The sequence below is a fragment of the Ambystoma mexicanum genome, chromosome 3p (assembly GCF_040938575.1).
Source record: "Ambystoma mexicanum isolate Mex_15411 chromosome 3p, UKY_AmexF1_1, whole genome shotgun sequence".
Lineage (NCBI taxonomy): Eukaryota > Metazoa > Chordata > Amphibia > Caudata > Ambystomatidae > Ambystoma > Ambystoma mexicanum.
The window spans coordinates 1,165,887,130-1,165,908,715 of record NC_090925.1 but is presented as its reverse complement, the minus strand read 5'-3'; the positions used below and the strand labels follow the sequence as shown (position 1 = coordinate 1,165,908,715).

The 21,586-nt window shown below is 47.0% G+C and overlaps 1 protein-coding gene across 1 annotated transcript in view; it reads right to left on the bottom strand.

The window, feature by feature from the left end:
• The window catches only part of SEC24A (SEC24 homolog A, COPII coat complex component), a 1,330,430-nt gene that overhangs the window by 1,148,389 nt on the left and 160,455 nt on the right, over positions 1-21,586 (bottom strand). The window contains exon 2 of the mRNA XM_069652570.1: positions 20,638-21,168. Within this exon, the coding sequence (XP_069508671.1) occupies positions 20,638-21,168 (531 nt within the window). The remainder of the gene's footprint in view (positions 1-20,637; positions 21,169-21,586) is intronic.

The window sequence follows — 21,586 nt, the reverse complement described above, 5'->3', positions numbered from 1 at the left end:
GCATTTGTCATGCCATTTATTTAGCAACCAAGGGTGCGCACCGATCCTTGTGTCTCCAAGGCATCTTACTGCATCCGATGCAATGCTGCCATATAATTTCCTAAGCAAGGATACAGATTTCCACACGATAATTGAATGAAGAGATTACAGGCCTAGTTCTGCTCTAATCGCTGCCACAGAAAGACTTCTCAGTAGATTAAGAACTTTTTTCCAAAATCCTCCCTCAAGTACACACCAGATCTTCCATGAAAGGTTTAAAGCAGCTTTGTTCCCATATGTTAGGATTGGCACCATTTTTCGTTTGTAGAATAGTATCGGGGGTGGGGTGGGTGTAAATCACAGAGACCTTCCCATACCTTGCGTGTAGAATGACACCTTGCGTTGCCAGCATTTCAGTTTTATTTTGAAGTTCCAGCAGCCGAGGCTTTTCTCCCAAGGTTGTGTTGAATCTAATAGACCCTAAACCGCCCCCCCCCCCCCAGTATCAGATTGACTCTACCCGTTGGAGCTGTTCATGCCCTACTTTCCAGTGGAAATTACTTCCTCTTTTTCCAGTTTTGAAGCCAAATGAGAATTTTGGATGTCTCAATATTGATTGTCAAATCATTTGCATTCATGTATTGTTGAAGTGAGTTCAGCAGCCGTTGCAGCCCAATGAGTTTTGGCCAGCAGCACTATCATCTGCATAAATTATTGACATCAGAGCTTGGTTGTTGAGCTTTGGCGGGTGACCGTTTACCTGTTCAAGTGCAGTTGGCAAATCTGCTAAATCTAAGTTAAAGAGTGTTGTAGCCAACGGGCAACCTTGTTTTACGACTCAATCTTTATTTCTCTAAAAGTTGACCTTCATTATTCAGTCTTATGCGCATTTTTGTATTAGTATGAAGGGCCTTTATCGCATATAACAAATCAGATGGACAACCACAAGTGCACAGTTTGTCGCATAATCCTGCACGATTCACGCTGTCAAATGCTTGTTTTAAGTCGATAAACGCTAGAAAGAGATTTGGTTTACGTTTCAGTGCTTGCAGCTTCAATACGTTGAGTAGAAAGACAGATTCGTGCCAACACCTTTTGTAAAACCGGTTTGTCTTGGGTCGATAATATTTGCTTTTTTTGCCCATTTAGTTAGGTTTGCTTTGTAAGTTTTAAGCAAATCCTTTACCAATTACGTCCAAGAACGTAATTGGTCTGTAATTAGCTGGATTCGTTCTATTTCCATTCTTACAAATCGGTACAGTAAATCGCAGTTGTCCAGGACGTTGGTAGCTCACCACAGCTGATGAAATAGTCGACGAGAGAAGCAATGAAAATGGTGCAGTTATCTTGATCTTCTTTTAAGATGTTATTTGTGAGCCTGTCTGGGCCTGCTGCATTGGACGTCTAACTTTTGGATTGCATCTTTAATGTCCTCATCGTTGAAGCTAATATTCCACACCTTTGTTGAATTTTTTGCCAACTATGCAGTATGGTCCATCGATTTTGCAAATACTGAGTAGCGGTCTACATAGCATTGTTCAGATACCCCACTACTCAAGTAGGCCTGTTGGTTTAGGGTTATTTTGTTAATTATTGCACATGTATATTTGGTATTCAGGTTGCAGATGGCTTTCAACATAATTTCTGCTTGCTCCTGATCGCACTGCATTTGAAAGCTAATTAGCCAATAAGTATACCGTCGATTTCTTTTTTTCAGCTCAACTGTCATATTGCAGCTACGGGATTTCTTTATTTGTTTGATGTCTGCTCGTAGGTTTCCACTGCTCAATTACATTGAAACTAAATGGGTGCCTTTGTTGCAGAAGGGGATGTTTGAGGCCTGTATTTACCACCCTAAAACTTGCAAGCAGAGCACTATAGCATAGACCAAGTTTGTGGGCTTTGCGTAATTTAAGGTATTGCACAGTGATTGAGTGAAGATCGAGTAATTTGTATACGGTTTCCAGCATGATTGGACATGATGTTAGTCCCAAGGTTGATGGAACAGATGTGCATAGTTCAATTTCCAAGTGAGGATAAGGGGGTCGCAATCACTACTTGTTGGTTTGATGATTTCAAGCCTTTCGATGCTATGGAACATTTTGTTGAGGACTATATATAATCAATTGTGGACACTGAGTTTTTGTTTCTCCATGTTACTTTTCCTGGAATATCGTCGGTGTTTGGTCGTTCAGCAAGCAGCAATTACAGGTTTTTAATTCTTTCATCCACATTTGGCTTCTGGACAATACCTTACTTGAACTTATTAATAATGCTGTTAAATGTTTGCCTTCAGTATCCAGGCATCTCACATTTAAATCTCCACAGATTATGAAGTGATGATCTGGTAACGTTGAGTACACCTCATCAAAAATACCTGATCTAGCATGAAGGAATTTAGCTGAGGAAATCCTTGCTGGATTCCAATAGATATTTATAACCACTCTATGAGAGGGGAAATGCTCTCCATCAAAAGTAGGTTTCAGTACTGTCCATTGAATAAAAGGGTTTGGATTGGTGGTTTTTATTACTTGCAGACATTGTCCATGTTTTATCATTGTCAATAGCCCTACATATGGCCTGCTTTGCTGCCCTTTTCCTACTGCATTTACTAAAATGCAGTAACCATTGCAGACCGGTGTAGTTCAGAGCCATGTATCTTGCAGGCAAATTATCGTGTGAGAGGTCAAATTCAAGGATGACTGAACAGATATATGAACCACTGTGTGTTCCAGGATATCAAAGAACAGGTTTGGCCACACGAAATGTCATTTTGCTAGTGGTGCCTTGGCTCATTAAGTGCCTTTGAGATCCAGCAGCAATTGCTTGCTTTGCGTTTGTCATGTTATGTAGAGGGTGCTGCCTGGTATCTGTAGAGTTTTTTCCTTAAAGATTTTCACTTGGCACCGGTGTGTTTCTTTCTCTCCTGACCACATACAAGTGCCTGTGGATTGATGGAAACTTTGCTTTGACAAGCAAGCTTATTTGCGTTGTTACGTTGGGCCTCATATTGAGTTATAAACTCACTCAGCTCAAATCCAAAGGGAAATAAAGCAGCATTAGCATCCAATAATGTATGCTCAATTAGTTGAGATTTCACATGAAGAATTACCCGGTCACTTCTTTCTTCAACATATTCAACTATAGCAATATCATCTGAGGTTATGATTCGCAGTGCAGGCACACAATGTAATAAAAACATTACCTTTCTCCTATTTAGATTGACTTAATTACATGGACTCAGGGTGTTTTCCAGGTAGATCTTCTCAACTATCTCAATTCTGCCACCTGCAGACCTTGTTATACTCTGCATCAACGTTGCAATTGGCTTTTCCCTCTCAGGGGGGCCTTTTGGATTTTAATTGTTAGATGTTAAAGCTCTGTTATTGAATTTATTGGGTGAATTAATTGCATTACGCTTAGACTCAGGGACCAGACAACCAAACTCAAAGAAGGTGGGCGGGTCATTAGAAACTAAGGGGCCTCAGAAGCAGACTTGTGTTTTTCTGCAAGCGTAATCTATACTGGAGTGTGCAGAGGAAGGCTTCTCCCAAATTAAAAGCCCATCTAAACCACCTAAAAAGTGTGAACTTGTACCCAGTAGGTAAACAACACAAGAGTGTCAGCAGCTCAATGCATAAAAAGATGTAAAGAGACCACCTCACCTGAAAGAACCCGAGCTCCCAGTAGGCAAGCACATCTCAAGGTATTTGATCTAATCCAATAGCACCCTGAAGGCCAGACTCCTTGTCTTCTATGTTACATAACAAAAGTCCCCCAACGTTGACAGTGACCAGTTTTGAACTCTTATGCAGGGTGCAGCACCATGCTATTTGATTGTGAGACCTACCCATCTATTAGAATATTGTTCAATGTGGTGCTTTGCCCTCAAAAGGTAGATTGAGTGCCCTCAAATGATCACTGCATGCAGGTACCTCTATGTGCCTGCATTACCATAAAGAGGGTAGTCCGCTCACATTTTGTTTGCAATAAGCACATATTTATTCAAAATGAGCAAAGGATGCTGTCTCAGCCCTTTCAAAGTGGGGAGGGAGGTCACTGATGGTATGCATGGTGCCAAGCCGGTCATAAGCTTGGACCCAAAGAGCAGAACATGCCCAACAGCTGTAAAGTCCTAAATGAGAGACTCTTTTCTGAGGCAGAACTATGCGACAAAAAGTGCTGTGTAGCTAGCCACATTGTGCTTTCAAGTCAGTTAATATCAGGTGCATCAGCAATAGGCACTGGCAGTTGTGGGTGAAAATGGCCAGCATATATTGTCTGAAAGACTTCAGGACAACAGATGGAGATCACAAAAGGAAAAGGTACCTTCAACAGACTGAAATTGGTTCTTCCTAGGATTTAGCATTCAGAGAAGGGGTCCAATTAAGTCACCTGGAGTCCAATGTGAAGTGGTATTGTGAGGAATTTAACCATCCAGATGGGTGGGCGTGCGGCCGCCTGGGCTTTTTGAAACGTTGGATTAAATGGAATGATGGTAGACCAACCTCAAGAAACATGTGGAACTAATCCAAACATGTTCCTATGCTCACAACACGGCAAATGCATAGACCTGTGTACTCTGGGTGGACACAGCCTACAGAGACAGTTCACCCAGTCATATTTAGTTGGAATGCGACCGCCAGGAGTACACTAGATCATCTTCAGGAAGGGAGGGGGGGGGGACCAAGCTTCCCCCTGCCATGGCCAGCCTGATGAACTAACAAAGGCTCCATGGTTCCGTCCTGCTCTTTTATTAGGCCCTGCAGCTGGTGGCAGCGATTAAAATACCGATGGAGAGTACATCAAATAAGCCAACATGGGGCCTGGCTGCAGAGGTTAAAAGACGACCGGAAAACCAACAACCTTTCATATGTAACTGTGAACCTGGAGCCAGCTCCCACCCTCAGTATCAATGACAGTGAGCTGTCATGCCTGGGACTGCTGTGTACAGTAAGCCAACCTGCTAGCGGGACCCCATTCATAAGTTGCGAGAATGTGGTTTGCAGGAGCCACAGAGTCTGGTCTCACCACAGCTTCAAGGGAGACCTGCTATGGACCACAGAGAGGACCATTAACCAGAGAGCTTCTTTGATCAACAGGCAGGAAGATGGGTGGGACTTCGTATCACAAGGGAGTGTAGCCAAAGCATCTTTCTGCTCAGAGAGGGTTTCTGCCATTTTAATTCTGGGGCACACCTTGATCCTGTTGTCTCCTTTACCTTTCCTGTTGCAAAGCACTCTAGTTATGACCTCACGCATACTGTAGATTGTTGGTAGGGACTCCAGGATTGGGTCATTAAGGTAGGCTTAAGCTACACCAATCAATATGGCCCACTTGTCTTTAAAAGAAGGCTGGGACCCCTCTTTAAGCAGATTATATGAAGACTTTGCAAGAAGCAGCTAGAAGAACTCAACCTTGGACTCCGGCTGAACGTACAGTCTGCCTTACATCTTCCACCAGTGAAGGAAGGCCAGGAGATCCAAAGAGGGAAGCAGGATCCGCCCTCTAAACATCTCACAGGGAACAGAGAGGGAGATACAGAACCCTGAGGACCCTCCTGCCGCTCCAGAACCAGTACCCAGCCAGCACACAGCATGCCCTGCTAGGCTCTGCAGCAAGCTTCCTAGATAGGAAGTACCAAAAGGTCTCTGAACATACAACCCAGGACAAGGCAGCTGCCTGCAACACACTAAACAGCTGTGGGGTTTCCACCTTAAAGGACAACAAGAACCCATTGAAGAAGCTCGACAAGCATCTACCAGCGTTTGCCTTGAAGGCCCTTTTCGAGCCAGTCGAGTTCCTCTATCTGCAACCTAGAGCAACGCTGACTGTTGTAAAGCTGCTGTCCCAAGATGTCTGGACCAGTGCTTCAGGAACCACCAATCAGCACCGAGACAACGATTCCTGACCCACTGTGTAGCTTCGCCTCCAGCCATTCGTCCGACTTTGTTCGCCGAACAGTCTTGCCGCCCGATACCCACAGGCGACTCCCATCTCGAACTCTGTCGCAGAAGCCTGCAAAGAGCCCTAGAGCCGACTAAACCCTGTCGAGTACCAAGAACACCTACAACACAGGATATATTGTGGTTCGGTCCCCACAGTCCTTCCCAGAAGGCCGCTAGAGACATATTGAGAGCCATTGTTCCCTTTGTGCTGAAGCCAAGTAAACTTAAAACTGTTGTGGTTACTACCCATACCAACTACCCTCCGGTCAGTATCCAGAGTGCATCAATTTTCCTTCTTTGAAAGAGTCCGTCATCTGCATTCCTTTACAGATTGGGTTGTATTTCGTAGTGTTGCTAGAATGGTCCGTTGTGATATAAATAAAGTCGATATTTTTGATACAACCTCGACTAGACAGCCCTTTTTATCATTGGGTAATAATGAACCTATTTTCACTGTGTTCCAACTAACCAACGGTCCATGACCTTTCAGAGATAAGCCTGCCGTTCCATCCACGTGAGCAAAATTGGACAAGTTGGTTTATAATTTGCTTGTTATTCCAATCTGTTTAGATCCCTTTTGGTGTATTGGAGGTGTGGGGCTGATTGATGGTTTAGAAACAGATAGTCACCCCTGGACCACTGGTAACCCAGAAGTTGATTTGTCAAAAGGTACTTAGAAGATCCCTCTACTGAGCCTGGACCTCTGGTGCTTCCCTTCATCTTTTTTGGAATGTTTGTGCTACCTCAGGAGTAAAGTCGTACAAGAAACCTGGAAGGCACAGAATGGCTTTTCATGCCCCTATACTGAAGCAGTGCAAGGAGTGCCTTTGGAACCCACTGCTGAATTTCTGAATGTATTTATAAAGCATCACTAGACAAAGTAACTGCATCAAAGTGCAAACAAAGAAAGCTCAGATATGAATTTATCCTAAAACAAGAGAAAAATAACCACATCTTAACATCCTTGAGGGGGCGTGGCCTAGAGCTCATGGTGTGAGGCTGTGTTCAGGCTGAGCTCCGGTGTGAATCCTTTATAGATCCTTATAACAAAGTCTTTTCGCTGTCAACTTTAAAATTCCACAGGCTGGGGGGGGGGGGGCTTCTTGACAATCTTGGCTGCTGACATCCAGTTAATCCAGACGAGCCTGCACGGGGAACGGAGAAGGAAGCTGGTGTCCTGTGTGGCCTTGTGGGCGGTGTGAAAGTGGCAGCCAACCTGCACGCTCGATGTGTGCTGAGACTGCACTGACTGAGATCGTGGCATACAGACACTGTGGCCGGCCTAGAGCGCGTTTTCTCCCTCTCGCTGAGCCCACTATACCCGGAGTGTGGTCGCGGATGGTGCTGGTTGGAGAGACTACGGAAACGTATTTCTACGCTGCTTGAGGATCGTACGCGGGGATGCCTCGCCCACCGGAGAGAGGTCCGTAGACACCTGGGGCCATCCAGAGGAGGCCCAGTGGGCCGGAGACGGGGACTCACTTGCAGGGAGCCCGACGCCGGCGCTGGAGCTGGGAACTGTAGCAAATGCAACAGAGAGGGACAGACGCCATCCTGCTCCGAGGAGCATATACAGGGCAGCAAACCCCTCCATGTGTGCGGGACTAGACTGAAGCAGAACCCCTGGGAGTGGAGTGACTGAGTTTATACAGCCTGTGCGACTTGGCGGCGCATTCAGAGTGCGGAGTGCAGGGCACAGGGCACAGCGAGGCTGCCTGAAGGCGAGCGGGAGACTGGACGGTCTAACCACCCCCCCCCTGTGGTACGCGGGGCCCAGGCCTCCTGCACATTGTACATGCATCGCAGCAACAGCTGAACCGGCCAGGAGTGCAAGAAATGGTGGCAGCACTTGTGTGAAAGACACTGGGTAAGAAAACACCTTGCCCTCTCCCCAATACATTTTCAGGCATTGACACTGCTCTGTGTGCCGCTGAAGGAGGGGTATCCTGCATGCTGTTGCAGCAAGTCAGCACACTGATCAGGCACTGTCGGACTGGCACTTGGCAGCAGGAGCATAGTGGATAGCGCGACGCCCCCAAGAGGCGTAAGCATCATCACTGGAGTGGTGGGCCTGGACTGGGTGAGGCTATGGGCTACCCTCAACCAGGGTGCAGGTGAGAGCATGGTCCCCCCCGCATGGTGGCATCAGACCCAGTCTACTGTGTGACAACGCATGGCACATGGACTTTTTTGCGCGAACGCCATAGTAAGGTTGCACCCGGAATTAGGTACTGCGCACCTCTGTTCCCTGGTGATTGGGGCGCACTGCTTTGGATGGCATACCGCAGGGAGAGTTAAAGCAGCGACCGAGAGCCTGGGTGCCCAACACGCCCAAGCAGGCACGTGAACAGTGCACTGGGATATTGCTTCTGCAGGTTCTTACAATCTTAGAGGAGGCAGACCGCAACTGGGGAGACTCGATTCATTTAGCTACACGGCATACCTGGCCTGCTCATTGAAGTGCTGCCCGGGCGATTCTGCTTGGTACACGGCAGCCAATAATAGGGTAGAGTACCTGTTAGCCCACATTAAGACTGCAGTGATAAGTGTTGGGGTTGGTTTGGAGACGTGCGGTTGGCAACCCCTACACCCGAGAGTGTATTACATGCCGGTGAGGGCGACTCCGCATCAGTCGCTACGGACATCTATGAGATCATTCACTACCTCGGCTGGCTGTGCAGAACCTTAGTGCTCCACTGAGCGGGGATATGCCCAAGCTAAAACCAAAAGCCACCATCATGGACTCCTTTGGAGGACGTGGGAAGTCACGAGTCTCTATGGAGTCGCAGAATGCTGTGGAACCAACAGATAAAGAGACATCCCTAGAACAGCAAGAAGATAAGGTGCTGGCGGCGATCGCTGCGGACCTCACTGGAACATAAGGTAGATTAAGTTAAAATTGATGTGCAGCTTTTGCGACATGATGCGAGGTCCCTGGCGGAGAGAGTTACAAATGCGGAGCAACAGTTAAAAGCAGACAACCGGTGTTGCCACTGACTTGACCGCCAGACTAAAAACCCTGGAAACCAGGAACTGCTTTCTGGAACAGAGAGCTGAAAAGGCGGAGGGACGCTCCCGCCAGAATAATGTCCGGGTCCTGGGTATTCCCGAGGGGGAGGACGACAGAGACCCTACAATGTACATTGAAACCTTGTTCCAGCAGGAAATTGGCGCAGGCCAACTGACGCAAGGATTCTCGGTGGAGAGGGCGCATAGGTCCCTCCAGAAGAAACCTCCACCATCGTCATATCCTCGCCCAATCATAGCTAAGATCCCAGTCACGAAAATTCAGGAGGTTTCCAGAGATGGAGTGATTGAGCGTGGAGGCTCAAGGGTCGCCATATATCCAGATTATACTCCCAAGTACAACAACAGCTAAATCGATTCATTACCGTTAAGGCCAGGCTCCGCAGGACGGGCATCAGCTATATGCTCACGTATCCAGCAAGGCTTAAAGTGCTCCACAGGGGCAAGTCCAGGTTCTTTGGGAGTCCTGAAGCAGTGACTATGTGGCAGGAGCATAATAACTTGGATATGGATGAAGCTCCGGCATTGCAAAGGTCTAAAGGTGTAAAGCTTGAAGCTGTTGCTACACTTTGCAGGCACACACGGCCTGGGCACCGGCGGGAGACGCTGGTGTTTATCCCCCCCCCCTCTCCTTTTGGACTTCTGAATTATGGTTCAGTTGCCAGAGTAGCTTCTACACCGGGCTGGTGATCGGGCCCATCCGAGTACTGAAGGATCCCACCCCAACCAGAATGGCGACAGGCGGTCCCTGTCGTGACCCTAGGCGGGTGCCAGTCCACCTTGGCTGGCACTGGCAGGGCCAAGCAGACCGTGTCCACTGGGCATCGTTGGTACCCAATGTTCCCGGGGTTGTTGGTTAAGTGTTGTAAGTTTTACCCAACCAAAGTACAGTTCACAGGGGACTACTCCTCACACTGGAATTTATGGAAGTGCAGGTGGTTGTGTGGCCCCTGGATGGTTTCACACAACCCGAGTTGACATATGTATTGAGATGTGGGCAAGTTATGCACTGGGGCATTTTGATAACACGGTATGACGCAGGTTAACATTATCACATGCAATGTGAGGGGCCTTGGTACATACATGGGGAGAAATGAGGTCAAGTCATATCTTCAGCAGAAAAAGATCTGGGTTGCATTGTTACTGGAGACACTCCTGACGGCTGAAGAGTAAGAGTTGGTGGTGAAGTACTGGGGGCGGGGGGCAGGGGGGAGCAGTGTACGGGGCCTCCTATTCCAAATTTGCAAGGGGTGTTCTCACATGGATTAGCGGCACGCTTCTATTTCAATATTTAAGCTGTGACAGTGATGTTGACGGCCGGTATGTTATCCTTAGAGGGTATATTGAAGGGGTAGAGGTGGTCATAGTCAACTCCTATTTACCAAACCATGCTATAACATTGTACGTTCAAAGTCTCAGTGCACGGTTAGCACCTCACAGGGATGCCTTTTTCATATGTGGGCGGGGGGGATTTCAATTGCGTACGAGATAACATCCAAGATAGATCCAAGCCACCTAAGTCGGGGCTCAACACTGCACGGACAGAACTAGCTGTCACAGATGTATGGCAAGAGATACACCCAGATCGGCTCAAATACTCCTATTTCCCACAACACAATCTCCATACCCGGCTGGATTACAGCTTTGTGGGGGTCGAACAGTTGCTGAGTTTTACTAGTGCGGAGTACATGGGCCATGTGGTCTCGGACCACTCACCCCTGGTTGTGGTGTGGGACTGCGGTACGCCTCGGACCATGGTCTCCATGTGGCGCCTGCCCACGGACGCCCTACAAGATGTGGCCTTATGTGAACAACTCCGAGAAGCCCTATCCTTATACCTTGAAGAGAACGCAGGTAGTGTCAGCAGGTGGGCGACGGTCTGGGAAAGCCTGAAAGTAGTCACTATGGGGGAGGTCATTGCCAGAGCAGGGTGTGTCCAGAGACAGCTCAAAAGGGAATTTGAAGTACTTGAAGGTAGGATACGGGATTTGGAAGTTAGACTGCCGGTGGAACAGACAGCAGAACGCCCACTATGGGAGGCGCAGCTAGAGTGCAAGCCACTTGGGAACGGCTGTCAAAGTTTGATTATGCCACCAAGACCACGCGTGCACATGTAGAGGGAGACAGATCGGGTAAGCTCCTGGCGTGGTTATGCCGGAAGGAACACCCCTAGACACTGATTACGCTTTTGAGAGATGAATGTGGAGAGCCCTGCAGAGCACAATCCACTATGACATATTTCCCACTTATACCAAGCTCTACAGTCATGGCTCACGTATTTCAGCGTCAAAATTAGCAGATGTTTTCTCTGAAATTGCACTCCACTCACTTAATAGTGATCAGCGCAATGTTCTAGTCCAGCCGTTTACTTTACAAGACCTGGAGGATGTGATAACTACATCTACTGCAGGCAAAACACCAGGAGGTTATGGCCTCCCGGCCGAGTTTTATAAGGCATACAGAGGAGAGTTGGCACCAACACGCTTAAAAGTCTTCGAGGAGGCCTTTGAGTCTGGGACACTCCCGGACTCAATGCGGGAAACGTGGGTCGTGCCAATTCTCAAGCCCGGAAAGTTGGCTGACTCATGTCACGCGTATAGACCGCTAGCTATGATGAACACTGATGTCAAGCTGTTGACAACTATCTTGGCATCTCGTCTTCAGAGTTGCATTGCGACGCTGATACAACCAAATCAGACTGGCTATGTGCCTGACCGCAGTACTATCTTAAACTTGCACAGGCTACAGCACATTATTGATCAGACGAACGATAGTCATGGGCAGTATGTACTGGCCTCACTTGACGCCATGAAGGCTTTTGATTCAGTTTATTGGGAGTGGATAGAAGCAGCATTGAAGGCCTTTGGATTTGGGGGCCATTTCCACAGATGGGTTAAGATACTTTACACCTCCCCTACTGCTAGGGTTAGAACAGGGAGGCACCTATCCAGACTATATGATATACAGAGAGGGATACGACAGGGATGCCCTCTCTCGCCGATGTTCTACATACTAGTGCTTGAACCCATTGCGGTGTATCTTAGGCAGGAATATCTGGAAGCCGGAATACGTATTGGTAACACTACTCACTTGCTTTCATTGTATGCAGTTGACGTATTACTCTACCTCTGCCAACCACAGCATAACCTGCCCCTCATTAAAAATACTAGATCATTTTGCCAGTCTGTCAGGGATCACATTTAACAGACATAAGTTATGTCTTTTCCCTATAGCAGAGTAGAACGACGTTCGGCTAACTTCCACGCTAGATTGGAGATTGGAATGGAAGCACGATTGCTTCAGGTACCTAGGCATACAGGTGGCACACACTCCAGAACGGACACATGTGCTGAACACACTGCAGAAAGTAGAGGAAGTAAAAAGATTAATGGTGTTATGGTCACGCCTCCCACTCACGCTCATGGGCAGAGCAGCCATCACAAAGATGGCCATAATGCCAAGGCCGCTATATGGTTTCACCAACGTCACTTATTACATTAAGGTCCCCTTTTTTCGAGCATTAGAAGCAATACTGAGGGACTTTCTATGGGGCCCTAAAAGGCATAGATTGCCCATAAATACACGGACACTTCCATTTGAACATGGTGGGGTTGGACTGCCTAAGCTAGAATTCTACTATTTAGCAGCACACCTCAGTTTTCTTTCCAAATTGATGGCGGATGAACAAAACATGGAGCACACCCTGCTAGAGTCCTTGATTCATCCAGTGCGGTTGCGAGAAACAATATGGCACCCGACACGCACACAATGCGCTCAGTGGTTGTTATCTGTAGGAATGAAAATCTGGCAGAGGACATTGAAAATCTTGAAGGCCCCATGCCCCTACTCACCGCACAGACCCTTATTGATAGGTGACGAGGGGGACCCTGACGAAATCAAGATTATGCGGCACTGGGAGGAGGTGGGCATTGTAACATGGGGGGGATTTGTATGAAAGCGGTACCTACAGGGAATTTTCTGACCTTGCACAAAAAGAGGGGCTCCCTGGGGCGTGGGGGGGCAATTTGAGACACATGCGGATCACCAAATTCGCAAAACAAACATGGCCAGATTGGCAGACAGAGCCCCAACCAAATGCTCTTTCTCTTATGTACGAGTTGGAAAGTGGCTGGCGGCCTGTGTCCCAATGGTATAAAGCCCTCATTGATGGTACGCTCACGGAACACACGCAGCTTAGAACTAGCTGGGAGAAAGATCTGGGAACGGGCTTCACAGACAAGCAATGGCAATGCGTTCTTGGCAACGGTGAAAATATTTGACGCAACGCGAGGTGTAGACTTTTTCAGATTAATGGTTTTGCACCACACACATTAACGCCGGTCAGGATTGCAAATATAACAGAGGCAACATCTAACAGCCCCAGGTTTGGTAGGGAAGACGCTCACATGATGCACATGTTTTGGGAGTGCGTGAACGTGCAGGGGTTTTGGAATGCGATTAAGCTCACTAGTGTAAATGCAGGCATCACTAGGTACCAGTGGACCCCGCAGGAATGCATTCTGGGGATGTACCCTAGGGTTAGTAAACATAAAAACACTACCAGATTTATGGACTTGGCCTGCATTCTGGGTAAAAGATGTATTGCTATGGCGTGAAAGTCGAGTAGTGGACCGAGGTTCGAGGTGTGGCTGAGGGAAATGCAGCATTGGAGTACTGCTGAAACGACGGCTTGGGGTCGAGCCATTGACCTGCATGGTGGAGAAGTGGGCCTCCTCTTTGAGGCATGGAAGTGTTTGGTCCACTCTGCATTGTACCCCTCAGACGACAAACCCCCATGAGCCCCAGATAACTGATGCATTCCATCCTTTTTACTTTAAAATAGACAACGTGGATCCAGAGACTTGTGCCAATAGCTGAATATGTGGCAATACTAGCAGAAATGAAGTGAACCCGTATCACAGAAGCATAATTGGTTGGTCTGTTTTTTTTTTCTTTTTCGTTGTCCTTTCCTGTTTTTCTTTATTGTTCTTGTGTTGGCCTGTAGTGACTCGATATGTCTGACTTGCTTTTGATACTGCTCATCTTTTGTCATGTTTGACAAAATGCCAATAAAAACATTTAAAAAAAGAAAAGAAATAAAAATCTTAACATCCTTGAGTAAAGAAAAGGTAGTTATCCGTGCTGCAGAGGGAAAGAGGAAGCATATTCCTGGTTGGCGTTTGGGTTTAGCACCAAAAAAGGTACGAAAGTCCTAAATGTAGTGATCTAATAAAAGGCACCAAATAGAGCACTTACGTAGAACCAACACTGCCTTGAAATCTTTTGAAAATTTGAATGCCTTAGCCTTCAAGAGAGACATTCACAGATTCGGTAAAACAGAGTGGCAAGTTCTCAGAGCCGCATATGGGACATGGAAAAAAACGTAAGTGAAACAAGAGGGCTTGTGAAGCACCATAGATCTACTCCGGCAATACAGCATCCATAGCCAGCAGTGCCCAAGCCATAATGCACCTACACCTACTGATGGAGTTTTAAAGATTTACAGGGCCAGCTGGTTCTAGTTAATAATTGAGTTAACCGTTTTACATATGGATATCTTCCTCCGACAGATAAAAGGGAAAAGGATACAAGAAAGGATTAACCGTTAATGAAGGGGAGGCATTACAATAGGGACCAGGGAGGGGCTGAAATAACTTGAAAATATTTTTCCCTGGTTTATAGCTCCAAGAGATGCCCCACACAGTACTCTACAGCTAGAAAAACTATGCAATAGGATCACCTAGTGTGCTTTTTGGAATTCAGAATACCTAAAAATCAGGCTTTGACCATAGGGAGACTACTGAGCACATACCTTTTAATTGACCATTTCTTTCTGGGCATAATTAGAACTAGATTATAAAGTTGTTAGTAAATGACTTAATTTGAAGTCCTCTCATGTACACAAAACAGGACAGGAAAGGGGAGAGGCCAGAGGGATATATACGAGATGGAGAAGGGGAGAACGAGAACAACACCGGCCCCCATACAAGGCCCCGTTATAAGGCCCAAGACTCCTGTCCTGGGTGCACTTCATCATCAAGCCCACTACTGCAAGTCATGGCAGTGCAATGCAGCAGAGGATAGACCAGCCTGCCACAGACCATTGTAATGTAGGAGACGCTCACTGTAAGGTGAGCGTCGCTGCTGCCCACACATGTGCTCAGGAGCAGCTGCTCCATTCCAAAATGGCGCCCACCATTACTGCAGCCCTGCCTGGGCTTCCCTTGACTATGTGCCTGCCTGTGGCCGTTACCGATAGGCTAAGGGCAGTTTTTCTCGACCGAGGAAGTGGGAGCCGGCAGGTGACGCCGGACCACCATGCAAGGCCCACTTATAAGGCCTGTCACCCCTGTGGGCATGGATGGGCCCCCTCTACAAGAGTTACGCCGTTGAAAGCCTCCCGTTTTTCTCACTGTGCTCCTTGTCATGCAGTAACGGCCTCCTCTGATGAGTGCCGGCACTTATTGACCTGAGCTATCCAAGGTAAGGAGTGGCAAGCAAATGATAACCAATTAAGACTAAGCTGTGCATGTAATTCTAACCCGGACTGACAATACGTACTAATTTCCTGCCGCCGTTACTGCCTGCACATCCGTGCACCACTTAAGCCATCTATGATTCTCGACACTAATTCGGCCCCAACCGCTCTATGTTATGTCCTGTGTTTTCCCCGCTTCGGCCTTGCATGAATGCTTGCTTGATGGAATGTCTGGTGGAATGCTTGTAGAATGTTGTGGTGCGAGTGCTCCTGCAAGGTCCATATTTGCCAGTTGGAGTGAAGCAGGCTGTAAGTGTAGGCCAGTGGATGTCTCTCTTGTACCTGCTTACTTACCTATCTTGGATTTACCTACTGTCTCACCTTGCAATCCCATTTCCCTACCTGTGCTTCTAGAATATTTCTACATCACCTAGAGCCCCCCCCTTAACAATGGCGACAAGCTGGCCTTGAAGGAAGAGCCTAGAGCATACAGCTGTCCAGTGTAGCAGCTCCACCGGGTCTCCGCCGACCAACCCCCACCCCCTGCTTCCCCCTCCCCAAAGTTGGGCTGACCCCCGCGCAGAGAAGTAACATTCAACCAGGCAGGGGGTAGCTGGGGGCAGGGGTTAGACTGTAGAGGGGCAGTCAGAGGGCCCCACCACCACAGGGGACGTCCTGTAAACACAGGACACCAGAAGAGACTCGGGGGCCCCACCAACAGCGAGGACATCCTGTAATAAGGATACCAGGAACGGTCAGAGGGCCCCACTACCAGTGGGGACGTGCTGCACAGGACACCAGGAGTAATGAGAGACCCCCCCCCCCATCATCAATGGGCCATCCTGGAGTGGGGATTACCAGGAGAAATCAGAGGCTCCAGCACCTTTGGGGACATCCTATAGCGAGGACAGCCAGCGAGCCTGCTAAGGACAGTAAGAGGGCCCCGCTAACTGTGGGGATGTTCTGTATGTCAGGGCACTGGATTGAGAGGAAATTATCTGAAGAGCTCTGGGAGGGATCTATAATAAAAGCTTGTGGCCTAACCTGGCAGTGTCAATGAGAGGATAAGGGTCATCTTGCATCAAGTGACTAGCAGCATACCAGTGGACTTTGCAGTGCCGAAGGAGGTGGCGGCCAGAAGCACCATCATGAGAGGCAGTGCCTGGGGTGACCTAGGTGCCTGGGGCAGTTGCCGGCTGGCAGTAAATGGCGAGGTTTGGAGCGGCTGGGAAACTGCGCCTGAGCTCCATTCACACTGTAGCAAGGAGAGAATGATGACGTATAAGAGTGCTGTGGGGGTGATGGCGATGTCCTGACTAGCGCTGGAATCTTGAGGAGGAACAAACATGGAGCTTTGCCAGCTGTTGGTTTACTTTGCGCTTCCTCATAGGACTAGGAAAAAAAGACCCATCAATGATGCCGGACGTGGTTACATCGCAGACAATATGTTGTTTACGGGATCAGGAGCTCCTCAGTTTGTGATCATGGAGTTGTTCTACATCCCCTGCAAGCGTTGACGGGAGGTTTGAGCAGTGTGCGCCCGCCATGCAAAGGATTCCTTTGCAGCGTCACAGTAATGATGTACTGAGTTTTATTAACTCGGTTTCCGCAGGAGTCATTTATTATCTTGATCTTGGCGGCGAACATTCATTACAGTGTCTGATGAACTTCATCTCGATCGTCCGTTTGAGTTTTGCTCTCATTTCTTATGTACTGCACCGGGCCATTATTAATGTTTCTTTTGCACTGTGCCAAGTGCAAATTGTTTCATCTTTGCAGAGAGAGTTTAAAATGATCATCATATGATTTTCATACTTCCATGTTGGTTGTTTTGTGAGGTCTGCAATTTGTCTTGGTATTGTTCCTGTACTCAAAAAGAGGGGCAGTTCTGCTCTGTGTGTACATAATAGCTTGAAGTGTATTTGACTGGTGTCCTTTCATTCCAGAAGTGAGTTGTGTACAATTGATGTGGCCTCTGCTATTGGATTAGCAAAGATTACAGCTAATTTATGTGGCAAGTAAAAAACAGTTTTTGTATAATGAAATCTCTGCCTCCACAGCACCAACAGTGTTAGAGACATTATAGCTCTAGGACCATGGACTCGATTAGAGTAATAGTCCTCTCGTTTGACATGCCTTTAATGCTCAATTTGCCAAAATTTGTTTGGTGAGGTATATTGGTTGTAGGTTTTGTGTTGTAAAGCCCTGCTTGTCTGCGTAGCGAACCTCTTGTTTTGGTTTGTGGTGGCCCAACCCTGTGTGTATGCGTTTGCAGCACAATGTCTGCTTTGGGGCGGGACCGGTCTGTGGTGGTGCACTGTCAGCTGTCAGAGGCTGACCTGACCACGGGCCATCCAGGGTATGCAACAGCCACACTTGGGGGTTTCCCTGCTCGCACTCTGGAGAGTGGGTTGCCAAGGGTTTTTCCTTCTGCCAGTTAGTGCGATTTAGTGGGTTCCTGTGCACCAGTAGTCATTTGGTTATTTGGTTTCATCAATGTTCATTGTGGAGGGGTGCGTCGTTTCCCAGTGCATCTTAGTTGCTGGCGGTTGGATGATGATTGATGTTGGTTGTGTGTTTTGGTGGCATTGTCGGGTGTTGTGCGTCAGAGCTGGTTCCCTTGCTGTAGTGTCTTGTGGGACTACGACAGATTTTTAGTGTACTGTATGGCTGTTTGGCTTATCCCTAAGTCGTTGAGGGGACGAGTTACGTGGGAGCATTTGGGCTCATTGTAATTCGGAAGGGAGCAGATTTTGGTTTTGGAGTTTGGTTCTGGCCAGAGTTTTGTTTTCTTTCTGCTTCGGTCACATTGCCTTGTGGTTTTCTTCATGCTCTTTTCTGTAACCCTGTACATGCTCTTTGATACCCTGTACATGCTCTTTGATACCCTATACCTTGGTTTGGTTAAGGAGGGAGATGTTATGTCCTGTGTTTTCCCTGCCTTGGCCCTGCATGAATGCTTGCTTGATGGAATGAATGAGTGTAGAACGTTGCGGTGTGATTGCCCCTGTAGGTTCTATATTTGCGAGTTGGAGTGAAGCAGCCGGAGAGAGTGGAAGCCGGTGGAGGTCTCTTGTACCTACTTAGTTACCCATCTCGGATTACCATGCAACCCAGAACCCCAGTAAAGAAGTGCATTTCCCTACATGTGCTTCTAGAGTATTTCATCACCTAGAGCCCCTCTTAACACTCTCCCATCCACACATCCTGCTTGCCATGGCTGCAAGCCACCTCACCCCAACAGTTATATCACCTCCATGATCTTCCACCCTCTCCCATTACATATCCCTGCCCCACACTACGTGAAGCCTGCCAGCCTTGTGCCGTATCTGCATCTAGCATGTTTCACCAGCCTTGCGCTGCTGTTGTATCTTAACTATAACCTACCTCACTATGCCTATGAAGCGAGGCCTTCTGAGATGGTATTCTTATACCAAGTATACCTCTTGGCTTGTCTGTACCTGACGTACCACCCCTTTCGGGGAGGCAAGGCACCACAACTACTGACTTGGTCCTTTTAATTAGCTGCACATCTGCTGTAGTGCTCCGCTCCATGAGGTGAGGCTCTACCAGACTGTACACCCACCGATCTCGTCCCTGCTTCTTTGCACATCAGAAGTGCCCCGCCACGTACCATCAGGCGAGGCTCTGCCAGATGGTGCCCATACACTAACTCATATGCTTATTAATGCACTCATGAACTGTTCAATGTACTTTCTGTAACTAGCTCCTAGAAGCCTCTGGATTTTGTGCGCTGTAAATAAAGGCAAATGAATAAAAACGAGAGCTACAGAGAGCGCACAAGGAGAACGCGAGAGGGAGACCATGTAAAGAGAGAGTGGAGGAAGGAGCAAGTAAAGGGGAAGAAAAAAGGGGAGGAAATGCAGGCAGGGTGAAGGTAGAGGAGGGTAGAGAGGTTGGCAGAGGACAAAGGGCAAGAAGTGGTGGGCTATGGGGAAGAAAACTGACAGAAATGTGGTGAAGGTTATACTAGTAGGCAGCAGACAGGTAGAGTAAGCAGCAGGCAGGGCTGGAGAAGATTCCAAACATGGTTAAAGAGACATCTAAGCATTTGCTCAAAATGTTTATGCTACAGCTGGATTCCAGGTTTACCAACATACTGCAAGCTGTTTCATGTTCCTAATAGAAACATATTTCATCTGAAAATAAGCCACCCTTACCAGCCTATTGGAAAAACAGATCCCAGTCACAGAAAACCCTTTGTTTCCTGTAAAGTATCTGCTCAGTTAGGGGTCATAAAGAGGGAGAAGAAACACTGGTTGGGTTCCACGGTTATCAATGCTGTATCCCAACCAATTTGTACATATGGAATGAAACCGTTTCCTCCTTTTAGTAAACATTGAAATGTTGCTCCTTTCTGGAATAATGCCAAGAGTACTGCTCACCCTGAATCAAGAGGGATTACACAGAAATTATCAAAACGCCACAATACAAGATTCCAATTAAACATCAAGAGTGCCTTTTAGGTTTTAACTCTGCAGACTTCATAACCGTCAACTATGCAGCGATATCATAATTAGAGTATGGTGTCTCACATCTGAATCAAATCTTCATTAAAGAAACAGTTAATGGCCCTCATCAACCCAGTCTTGCCGAACGGAAGCAGTTTGCGAAAGGCTGCCATAAGAAGATCATGTGTAAAGGAGCCAATGAGAGCAACAGACAAGAAAACAGACTAATATAAGAAAACAAAGACAAATGGCAAAAACAAAAAAAGACGTTTGAAATGAATCTATAAATTTACTCGGTTTTGACATGTTCTTTGAACATTTGATGTACTTTTCTCAGGTTCACCGATGTGTTGTACATCATTGTGTTCTTATTTAAAATTAATACACATTTTAAACAGGAAATTAATCTATACAGCAACTATTTCTTGGACAAAGGTAGCTTAAATACACGTGCACATTACACATTACAATACACATTACAGCTGGTAACATAGCTTAGCGGGTTAAACGCTTGTTGCTGCAGGTCGCAGGTTCAAATCCCGGCAAAGTCGACTCAACCTTTCGAGGTCGATAAAGCAAGTACCAAATTCTATACATGTATGTATATAAGCTCTATGTAAAGCGCTTCCGATAAAAACGCTATATAAATGACAAATAATTATTTTCCCACTAAATAGAAACTGGTAAATAAGCTTAATTAGGTCGGATTCTGCTCCTGTAAAGACTACTGTACCTGGACTCGTGTAGTTGCTTTGAAGCGGTGGGCCGCTAGAAGAAGTCACATATGGATGAGACGTTGGTGGTCTGGTATTACCAGACAAGGGTGTCTGGGATGATAATGTTCCAGTGTGATGAGCCACGTGGTTTGTCTGCGGTCCAACTGGGAGCACGTTCACATGAGGAGCACCATATTGCCAGCCAGGATTGGGCGAAGGATGTGCTCCAGAAGCAACACCAGTGCTAGGTGCAGTCAAGGTGACAGAGTTCTGAGGTGGAGGTGGCATTCTGGGGAAAGAGCTGGTGCCCGGCAAAGGTGCGGTTGTGGCAAGTGCCATTTGGGGCCTATTAAGAGTTTGGCCAGGTCCCTGAAAATGTTCAAGCTGTGAAACATTTGGAAGGCCACCATACGTATATTGTCCAGAGGAGGATGGATGTAATGGTGCTTTGACAGGCAGCGAATGTGGGTAAGAACCTGGATATGCAGCATTGTATCCTTGTCCGGTAGATACCTGTGGTGAATGCATCAATGGGTTTGGAACAGGACCTAGAAAAAGGAAAGAAAAAAAGTGATGCTTTTAGTGGAAAAATAAAAAAGCAAAACCATGCATACCAGATCAGCAAATAGTGACACGGTTATCCATTTTTTTTTAAACAAACTTTATAAAGTTTTGGAATTTGCTATAGCAAGAATGTTCAGCAGGTCGCAAAAACATACACAAGACGTATTAGCACAGTAATAAAGCTATTTATCATGGTTTAAAGTCTTTTAGACTGCAAATACACATAAATGAACTATGACCTGCAAGTATGACAAATACCCACGTTTGCAACTCTAGTCTATGCTCAACCTCCATCAAAGTCACTATTCTCCTCAATTCCAAACCAGTCATTTTTCAAAATCTGTCATTCAGATGATGTGTACGTCTTTTTCAAACGTTCACAATAAAAGGGAATTAGAGCAA